The sequence below is a fragment of the Nelumbo nucifera genome, chromosome 8 (genome assembly GCF_055504915.1).
Source record: "Nelumbo nucifera cultivar China Antique chromosome 8, China Antique-T2T, whole genome shotgun sequence".
Taxonomy (NCBI): Eukaryota; Viridiplantae; Streptophyta; class Magnoliopsida; order Proteales; family Nelumbonaceae; genus Nelumbo; species Nelumbo nucifera.
The window spans coordinates 15,542,557-15,553,751 of NC_142656.1; the positions used below are offsets into that span (position 1 = coordinate 15,542,557).

At 36.7% G+C, this 11,195-nt stretch overlaps 1 protein-coding gene across 1 annotated transcript; it reads left to right on the top strand.

The window, feature by feature from the left end:
- Nucleotides 1-5,328: 5,328 nt before the first annotated feature.
- LOC104592486 (protein KINASE OF THE OUTER CHLOROPLAST MEMBRANE 1-like) lies at nucleotides 5,329-9,935 on the top strand. The gene is made up of 5 exons (XM_010251875.3): nucleotides 5,329-5,713; nucleotides 6,394-6,801; nucleotides 6,905-6,996; nucleotides 7,129-7,602; nucleotides 8,705-9,935. Exons 2-5 carry the CDS (start codon nucleotides 6,439-6,441, stop codon nucleotides 9,645-9,647), a joined length of 1,872 nt encoding a protein of 623 aa, XP_010250177.1. The 5' UTR covers nucleotides 5,329-5,713; nucleotides 6,394-6,438; the 3' UTR covers nucleotides 9,648-9,935.
- Nucleotides 9,936-11,195: the final 1,260 nt, after the last annotated feature.

The following is an 11,195-nucleotide window of genomic DNA, read 5'->3' on the forward strand; positions in this document are numbered from 1 at the left end:
ATTGAACCAATATCTGGTCCAAAATATTACAATTACACACACACACACACACACACAATTAGGGGTGGGTTGGGTTGGGTTGAAGGTCAACCGAGCCCCAACCTTAAAGGCTTAAACCTCGAGCTCAAGCCTGGTCCAATCCGAGGTTAAGCCCAAATTTATTAACACAGGCTCAATCCAAGCTTAACCCCAACACAATTTGGGTTAGGTTCAAGCTCGGGCTAGGCTGTTTGGGTTATTTAAGCTTGGATAGGTTTGAAATAACTTACGTATATATTTTTATGTATTCATCTTTTGTTGGACTTTATGACCCAATTTAAAAGCAGAATTAATTGAAAACATGTATAAATTTCATTCACAAATGTATATGTCCATTCTTTATATATATAGTTGGAATTGGGTTGGGCTGGGCTTTGGTTACCCAAGACCAACCCAAGCCGTGCAAAAAATTCAAGTTGGATTGGGCCAGGCTCAGGTTGGACCCATCCAAGTTTCACCCTTTATATGTCATTGTTTTAGTCTCACCCGTAAATTATAAATAGGTACCATGTACTTTGAGAGTTTGGGATAGTAGCAATTGAGGGCCTAAAGTTTCTACTGCAATAGTGTAGTACATAAAGTTTTTAGAAATATATACTTGAATCCAATTCCATCAAAATTGACGTTAAGAAAAAATAGAAAATCATAAAAATGTCTGTGTTCATATTCTCTTTTTCATCTTCTACTTTGGGACGTAAAAAGTGGCAGCAAAAAATTTTGGTGGGTGGTACATTTATATGGGTGCAGAAACCAAACTCAAATGTTTTTATTTGTTTTTGGATGCTTTTAGGCTCAGTTTATTAGGAGTACAAATACAACTATGTACAGTGCAAATACATGTAAAACAATACAAGGTTTTGCACTCTACATATTTGTATTTATACTCCATCCAAACTGAGCCTAGGTACAAATTTTAGTTGCTTTTATTATTCTATGAATCAACGTTTCTTTTGTGCCACCACTGAATTGTGTCCAAGGTGGTAAAGAAAAGGGGTTAATTATTTATAAATATTCTGTATATTTAGGAAACTAATTAAATATACATTAAATTTTTAAAACCTACTATGGTAAGTTTAATAGATAAAATAAAGAAAACAAAAACATCTTTAACTATTCATTAAATTTTCAAAATATGTCATTTACTTTTTTTTCTTTCTTTCTATCTTCCTCTTCTTTTAACTTTGAAAGATCGATGCAGCTTCTTCGAAGAAATTGGAGCGGTAGGGCTTTCAATCTTCATCTCTAAGCCGGAGGTCCACACTTCTGGGTCCGCTTTATGCCCCCACGTTTTCCTCTCCACCTTTTTCCACTCCATCACAAGTCCAATTTTAACAAAGTGTCCTTTCTTTTACGTTAATTTGTTTGTAATGCCCAATTTTTTGGATCTTCTCAATCAGAGACGGTCTTTAATTTATTTTCAACCCCTAAATGCTATTATAAGAAAATACATCTTCTCAATCATCCATTGAAATTGTTTGGTTTGTAGAGGACCATGACCAAACTCTGCTCTTTGCCCAGAATTCGGTCTCCACCTCTCTACCTAATTCATGCCCATGCGTATTTCCTCTACACTTTCTTATATGTTACCTTGTCCTTTCCCCTTAACGGCTCCTAACCCTAGTGACAATGAAAACCTTACAAAGTTGAATCCATCCATAACGATAATAATACAATTTTGATCTGTTAAAACCTGGGTTCTCGGTCCTGATTTTTTCAACCATCCATCTCTTTAATATATAAAATTTTTTGGGTTTTGGTTTTTAGTTATAGAACTGGTGGGGCAATATTGTTATTATAAAAACATTTAGAATAAGATGTTAACAGCTATTAACAATGCAGTAAGGCCCCGTTTGCTTTTTGGTAAGTTATTCGGATAAATGCAATTATTTGGGTAAGTTTTTCCTAAGAAACATTTACCCAGGTAAGTGTATTTACCCTAAGGGGGCATTATTTTTTTGGATTTTGAGAGGGGAAAAAGTTGGTCAATGGGATTTTGATTTCCATTGACCAAGAATACCATGTCCATTTTTCTGATTAATGTGGGGATCAAGTAAAGTTTATTTTCTTGGGAGTGATACCCATCTCCTAGGTGGGTAAATAACTTTCCCGCCTAGGAGGAAAGTTGCTAACACTTGAATGGGACAAAAATGCCCCTTTTAATAATGGATCTTTATGATTAAAATGGCCATTACCCTATTTACCTGAGAAATAAAAGAACATGGGTAAATGCACTTACCCGGGTAAGTGTTTCCCAAGAAAACTTATCCAAGTAATTGCATTTACCCGAAGAAGTAACTTACCGAAAAATAAACAGGGCCTAAGAAACATTTACCCATGTTCTTTTGTTTTCCAAGTAAAAAAATGAAATGACCATTTTAATCATAAAATTTCATTATTAAAAGGGGCATTTTTGTCTCATTCATGTGTTGGAAACTTTCCTCCCAAGTGGGAAAGTTATTTACCCACCTAGGAAATACCTAGGTAAATAAACTTTCCCAAGTCCCCACATTAATCTGAAAAGGAACATGGCATGGTTTCTTGTTTAATGGGAACTAAAATCCTATTGACCAACTTTCCCCCCTCTTAAAATCCAAAAAAAAGAATGGCCCCCTAAGTGTTATGAGTCTGGATCTGCTCCTCATAAAGCCCTGTTCAAACCCACCTCGCAACACCTCCATTAGCACATTAGAAACAACTCCCATATTTTGTGCTGTTATTCGAAGGAAGATGTTTCCAATGCATGATGGGATAGGGCTGCAAGGTGTGTTATGTGAGGAATAAATCTCCATTCATGTGCTATGTGAGGCCATCCATCAATAAGGTATGTTTAAATTGGCTTTAAAAGTTCAATATATACATAAGTTCTCAAATATACAGGCATATATGGAAATAATCCAAATAAAGGTATAAATACCTTCAAAATAATAGTATAAATTGAATAGGGCATTTTAGTAGTTTTCGCTCTGTAACGTCGGTTTAACAGAGTTAAAGCTAAATGTATGGTTTTTAAAAACGAATCAGTGACCGAACCGGCTAGGGGTCCGATTACTGGTTCAAACGGCTGGCCCGTTCTGACAAAAAATAAAAAAATAAAATAAAAAATTGGAAAATGGTCAAAACCGTTCGAACGGTTAGCCAACTGGTTCAGCGGTTTGCTGACCAAAATCAACGGTTTTGGGGGAAAAGCGGTTTTGGAGGAAAACGGAATCCGTCAAGTGACCGGTTCCCGGTTTTTATGGTCCGATCATCCGGTCCGGTCCGGTCCGGTCTGATTTTGAAAACAGTGGCTAAATGTACATTTCTGAAATTTCAAGATGATAAAATGTCGTACTTAAAAATTCAGACCATGACACTATCCCAAAATTACTGTTCTTCAATGTTGTGCTGGACGGTTTTCGAAAGAGAAATGTCTTCTTCAATGTTTTGTGCTAATTGGACGGTCATGATTGACGATTATGTAACGGTAATGTTTTTTTGAAGGTGGCACCACATGAACAAGTTTCTTGAAACGGGAAAGATGCATTGAAACCGAAGAAGTTTTCTTTTACAAACATCGATACATACAAATACAATTAATATAAGACATTTGCGCTGACGGGGTGCCTATATGGCACGCAAGCGCTTAACTACATTTGCCCTGCAATATTTCTGTCATTTCATTATACAAGTCTATCTTCCCAATGATTTTAAATCAAGCAAAATTAAATAAAGAAAAACATGAAGAACGATATGTTGATAATTGAATGAAATAAATGATTGTTGAAGGCGAATGATAGCCCCTGTCAAACCCAGAAATGCAAAAAAGGCAAAACACACCCGTTTGGCACTTTAGTAAAACACCAAAGGGCTCAATGATGACCCAGCAGCATAGCAGACGTCCAAAAGTCGATTGTTTCCCAAAGACAAGAGGCCCTATTTATAGGTGTGGGGAAAAAATATCACTGTTAGGGGAATCCCAACTTGTTTTTAGCATCAAATGGACCTATTCTGCTTATTGGATCCATTACTTGCGTGCCAGAAAATTTTCAACTATCTAACCAACCTATTGACATTGTCAAGCAAACTATGCTGCATGGCAATAGTTTGTTCAACAATAAAACAGGCAATTCACAAATAAGAAAAAACAGCATTAAAGACACTTTTACCCATCTGGCCACTCGGATCAAACTGCGATTTGGAGTTTTCTTTTTGCACTTTTTCTTGGGATGACAATTCAGGGAAGAAAGATGGATTGTGAGAGCGAATTTGGATTGATGTAAGACAAAGATAATGGAAGAGAACCAAGAAAAAATCTTTATTTTACTAAGAAGTGCTAATTTATATAAAGAAATACAATCAAGGAAATCTTTATTTTATTACAAAAGGACTAACATGAGTGAAAATGAAAATAGAATAGAGATCTAACAGTGAAATCAGTGAGCGAGAGCACAAGTTATTTGAGAGATAAATCTGCATGAGGAAAAAGAAGGGGTGTAGAGAATGAATAAACGATAAGAATTTGTCATTTATGTATGTAATCTGTTTAGTGTGAAGGTCAATGCAGTGACAGAGAAGGTACCATGAAATAATCAAAGAATTAAGATAAATAATTCCGTATTAATTGAATCTGATAGGAAGGAAAGCCCGAATCTCAATCCGCATGCAACATTCGTAATTCACCAAGTTCCCAAGGTACCAGAATGGCACGGTCAAGAAAGCTCGAAATAGCAACACTATTGTGAAGATTTGAATCACAAATAAGCAGAAATGGTTATTGATACATTCAAATCTGGTTGTTAATTGAGGGTCCAGATGTAGTAGTAAGTACAATGAGTGAGCAGTAATAGTTGTGTGACACATATCTCAGTTAATATGTTTTTTCTCCAAACGTTTTTTGTTCCCTTAATTAGACGGAGATTATCTTTTGTTTTATTATTTTTATCAAAATAATTAAAATAAAAAACAATGAAAAAGAAAAACATAAATGAATCTTTTGAATTCTAAGAATATCTTTACAAGTGAAGGAGTTCAAGGAATATCTTTTGAATTCTAGGAAGACACAATCTGAAATGTGACAAAGTCGACAAGGATAGTGAAATGCTTTCCAAGTTTTAGTAAAAGCAAGAGATTTCCAAGAATTAGATAAGAGGAGAAGAAATAGCGGAATTGGATACTTAAGTGGTGAAATTCACGTGTGGCAAAATTTTGCATCTGAACACCTTGAACACGAGTTATTTTACAAAAGGGTAAAATAGATATTTGAAAAAGATTTATGCATCAATTTAACGTTTTCTGTCTATAAGGGAAGAAAGGTTTTTGTCGAATTCTTAAACTTTTTAAGAATTCAACAAATAAAAAGTTTAGGAGAGATTTTTGTTAAAGTAAAACTATAGGCGAGGTTTTTGTAATTTATCCTATTTTTTATTCTTAATTTAGTAACTTTTCCTTATTTATTTCTGCTCTATATGAAACAGTTTCCTGTCCTGGAATCTTTCTTCTCTCCCTCGGATTCCAAACAGTGGATCTAAACTTCGTTCTTTAACTTTATTCTCTTGAGTTGTTTGTTGTTGCAGCCTTGCAGTTTTCTCTGCTACGAACCCATACAAGAGTGATTTCTGGATTCAATTTGAATTCGTCGACTTCTCTGAGAGTGTTATTGGAAGCAAAATATTTTCTTGTATCCGTCTTTGATTCGGTGAGTGCGGCTACTTACGGCTTTTTTTTTTGTCTTAATTCCACTTTGGGTATTTTTTTCTTCAGCTTATGATGGGTTTTGCCTGAGTAAATTGGTTTTGGGGATTATGATGACTAACCCTTAGAGTTAGACACCCGGCGAGACCGACAGAGGAACAATTGAGGATGCAGTGTGGCGAGGGACTTAATCTTAACGTGTTTATTCCTTCCTTAAAATGCTCGTCCAATCATCCTGACTAATTTTTGAAGGATTACGGTTATAGCTGTTTGTGTTTATTGATGTAAACTAGTGATGTTTATGATCGCATTAGTGGAGATAATTCTAGTATATCAAGATGAGTGTCAGGTGTACCTGCGCCATCAAATTGATCAATAATGTAAAAAAAAAAAAGAACTGAACAATTGGTTTTCAAGAGCTGAAAAATAATGTTGAGTAGCCTAGGTATTGATGAACATATACCCAAGTGGCCACTCGCTATTTCCTCCGCTTCTGCTTTTATTGATCAACTCTTCAGCTAAGAAATGCCACACGATTATTGTTTCAAAAATTGTTGCAAAAATTTAAGATCTTCTGCCAAATAAATCTTGAAAAGGTTTCACATTCAATTTTTTTTTTTTTTTTTTAATCTCCTGGTTTTTGGTTGTTGACTTTCTATTCTAATTCATTGTCAATAATATCAGGTTCAACCCCGTAATTGATTTTCTGGCTCTCTGGTACCGAAGGAAATGGCTGGACAAGTTGGTATTACCAAAACGGCAGATTCTTTTGAATACGAGCTTCTTGAGGGAGATGCTGAACATGTTAGAACTGTTGTTGCTACACCAAATCAGATTAGCCCATGGATTGATCCTGCTGCTTTAGAACTTAAACATAGGATTGGGAGGGGACCCTTTGGTGATGTTTGGTTAGCGACTCATCATCAATCCACAGAATATGATGAGTGTCAAGAAGTGGCTGTCAAGATGTTGCGTCCAATCAAAGAGGATCAGATGCTCGCCTTTCTGGATAAGTTCGAAAATTTGTTTTCTAGGTGCCAAACATTACAAGATGTCTGTCTGCTTAATGGTATCACTATCAAAAGTGGAAGAGTAAGTTAAGTCTTCCATTTAAAATGGATGGTTTCCACGGCTATTCTTTACTTATAGCTTTGCATATAATTAGATTGTTTTTTTGTTGCTGTTGCCTTGACAGATCTGCATTGTTATGAAGTTCTATGAGGGTTCATTGGGAGACAAAATGGCTCGTCTCAAAGGAAATAAGCTTTCCTTGCCCGATATCTTGAGGTGATGTTGGGGTGGGACTCTGGGATGGTATTATGGTATTTTATTCATATGTGGCATTTTTTTTTAATTTTCATTTCTTCCTATGAATTGGAAATATATAATATACTTCTCAAGTTCTGCTAATGTCCACAGGTATGGAATTGAATTGGCTCAGGGAATTTTAGAACTGCACTCAAAAGGGATCCTGGTTCTAAACTTCAAACCTTTCAACTTCCTTCTAAATGAACATGACCAAGCAGTCCTTGGAGATTTTGGTATTCCTTTTCTACTTCTTGGGATTCCGTTATCCAGTTCAGATATAGCTCTTAGACTTGGAACTCCAAACTACATGGCTCCAGAGCAATGGGAACCAGAAATAAGAGGCCCAATATCCTTTGAGACTGATTCTTGGGGGTTTGCATGCAGCATTGTGGAGATGTTAAGTGGGGTTCAACCCTGGTGTGGGAAATCAATAGAGGAGATCTATTGCTCAGTGGTAACAAAACAGGAAAAACCACATATTCCAAATGGTTTGCCCCCTGCACTTGAGCATGTTGTCAGTGGTTGCTTTGAGTATGACTTTCGAAATCGGCCTCTGATATCAGACATCTTAAATGCATTCAAAAGGTAAATTTTGAAGATTTCATTCTGTAATATGAACCAACTATGATGAACTTGATGGAAATTAAGGTCCTTTGTAACATCTTGCCACCTTAGATGATATTGCCATGCATGATATTCTGTTACCTCTGACCTTATGAACGATTTTCAAATTTCAATTGCTAATCATCAATGTACATTCTTTTAGCTAACACAACAAATTGATATTAACATCAAACTCAAATTGCATGAAATTGTTTATTTTTGGCTACAAGTTAACACTTGCTACATTAGAGGTATTAGTTATGTTAAACACCCACTACTAGCTGCATTTCTAAAATGAGAAAAATAAATTGGCAGGAGTTGAACATTTAGGAAATTTTCCAACTTTGATATTGAGTTATTATTTCAGGGAGTTGGCTTCTTAGGGTAGGAATAATGGGATCAACCCCATCCTCAGTTGGAGATTACAAAGGGTTATCGAATTATGAAAATTAGTTTTCTGCCTCTTGGGTTGTTGTCATGTTCTTAATTTCTTATCAAAAGTTTCAAGTTAGTCAGTTGCTTGGTTAATTTTTTTTTCAACCTTGAGGGTGATAGTGATGCCAGATAGTTATTTCTTACCTTTCTACTATGAGCACAATATTTTCTAAGTTTTAATTTAGTAAATCTTGATATGGTTCTATTCTATCCAAGAAATCTCCAATCTCAAAGTTGTGAAATAATGTAGGTGGTGGGCTATTGGGCTGCCTATGATTGGGGAGGGGATTGTGGGTGTGAGACACAAATATGGATGGTTGAGGAGATCTGCATGCAATAATATTTCAAAGTTATAATGTCAATTATAAAAAATGCATATCTGTGAAAAATAAAGCCTTAACAGGAGAAAGGAGTACAACAAAGAAAAAATAATGGAAATTACCTTTTTAATATAATACACTTACTTTTACCTTTGAGGAAAAAACCAGGGAAGGAAAGTAACCAAAATTTAAAAATTGTAGAATACAGTTCTTAAATCATTTGGACTGCTTCTGTTAGTGCTTATTCTTCACACTCAAACAATATCAGAAAGTAGTGTTTTTCCATCCTTTTTGTATTAATCTTCATAACTTGAAAAACAATTTTGCAGCTCTCAGAATGCAGTTCACAGTGGTGGAAGGTGGAGGCGTCTGGGAAACATGACACTGACAGATAAATCAATTATCAGTGGTTGCACTGAGTGGTTCCTTTCAAAAGATCATCTTCAAGTAGGTGATACAGTGCGGTCCAGAAAATCCCCAAATTCATGCAAACCAGAAAGCATGCACATTCCAGAGGGAACTGTTGTTGGTATGGATAGTGATGGGTTCGTCTTGGTGAGGGTCCATGGAGTACATGATCCTTTAAGAGTCCACACATGGACATTAGAGCGGGTCACATCTGGCTTGGCAGCAGGGGACTGTGTTCGGGTGAAGGAGGAAGACAAAAAACACTCACCTGTGGGCATTCTGCACTCCATCCAGCGAGATGGCAGTGTAGCCGTTGGCTTTATAGGAGTAGAGACTCTCTGGAAGGGATGTTCTTCGGAGCTCCAAATGTCAGAACTATACTGTGTGGGTCAATTTGTGAGGCTGAAGGCAAACATCTTCAGCCCTCGATTTGACTGGCGTCATAAAGAGGGAGGAGAATGGGCCACCGGGAGGATTTCACAGGTTCTACCTAATGGATGTCTCGTAGTCAAGCTTCCGGGGAGGCTAGTTTTCAGAGGTTCATGCAATAGTTTCTTGGCTGACCCAGCAGAAGTGGAAGTGGTATCTTTCAGAACATGTCCTGGGGTAGTAAAGAAGTACCAACACCTGGAGGATTTTCACTGGGCTGTTCGGCCGCTTGTAATTGCATTGGGTCTATTTACAGCAATGAAACTTGGTTTCTTTGTTGGGAAGACTTTGGGGAGGGCAAGGAGGAAGAAGGGCCAGAATATTTTGATCCAAGGGGATGATCACCAGACGGATGGCCAGATTGGTGTGAAACCTGGGTGGCTTCCTTCACCAGTAGCAAATGTACTTTTCAGGGAAGGGGTTGCTACTAGGTAGTTGTTCAAAGTTTCCTTTGGTCATGGTTGGCACTGTTTGCTGAAACACATGGAGGAGAACTGATTCACTGAACAAGTTTTCTATTATATGCTGAATATGATTGAAAGCAGAACCGAAGTAAGAAATGGTTGTATATATGCTTATTTACTGACTGGTGTTATAACTTGTACGTGATTTCTGTAAATACGTTTACTTGGATTTTCTCTGTAAGAATCTGTACAGCCTTATGCTACAGAGGAACTTCTGTGTAGTAATATGTTATGCTACAGAGGAACTTCTGTGTAGTAATATGTTATGGTGCAGAGGAACTTCTGTAAGAATCCTCCAACTTACCCATTGTCTCTAAACAGATGAGCAGATGCATCTGCCAGTGGGCAATTTGTTTGTACTGGTAAAACTCAGATTACAATGCACCCATTGTCTCCAATCACAAGGGGCACCCGTTACATACTGAATACATAAGAAACCGGATTATCCCCCCCCCCCCCTACAGTTAATCCTGCAAATTGTGGCAGTTGCTTTTTATTTTGGAAAGCAAAATCTCAAACCCGAAATGATGAGTAAATGGCACATCCAACAGCCTCAAATTCAGGTCAATTTTGCCTAAGAAAAAAGAGAATTCATTTCTTCAATGTGTGAGCCCAATCACTTTAGTGGGCCAACCCAAAAGGACTTTATGAAGTTTCTTGTCAGTTGTCAAATGTCTGTTCTCGGGAATATCCTGGCGTTCTGGCGATTTCAGAAGTTGTAAATCAATGAAATTTATGGAAGTAAACTTGCGTTCTAAGCCAGACACCCCAACTCATGGAATAACCTAACTTGGTTAAATCAATGGTTAATACCAGGATTTGTCAATCTCTTAATGAAGCAGTTCATGATAAAGTATTGTCTTGTTAAAAATGAAAGAGTAAAAAGACTTGAATATACCCTGAGTTACTAACAAATTGACTCAAAGATACCCTGAAGTTTTAAAATGGATTGAAACTCTTTTTCCCTTTATCTTCTTTCAAATTTTCAAAAAGAGCCAAGAATGACACAACAGAAAATTTCCTTCAAACAAATAAGTCATAGGTGGAGAATCACGATTCTGTTTTGGTTTGAACAAAGTGCTTTCTTTGCTTTAAAGCCAAAACAGCATGGCTGTCTTAGAATGGCGAGTTCTTGTTCAAGATACCTCGAGGTTTTAAAAGGAATAGTGAGTTCTTGTTCAAACAAGAACTTTGTGTCTTTTCCAGATTTATGAACAAAAACGCCCTTGAATGGGGCATAGTGACGGCTGATGGCTTGAGTTTTGGTTGCAATTCTCCAGTGATCTTTTTCTAAAAGAAATTCCAGTGGGGTTTTTAAAAGAACCCATCAGTGAGTTCTTGTTCTACCAGTGAAGATAAAAAATAAAAAAATAAATAAAAAATAAAAAACTCACCAGCAGGGAATCACAACTGGTGGAGAACCAATGAAAGAAATTCCAGCTGTTTTGGCTCAGTTATATTGAACAAGAACTCAACAGTGGAGAACCACAACTGTCTGATCTAATCCAACTATTCCTTC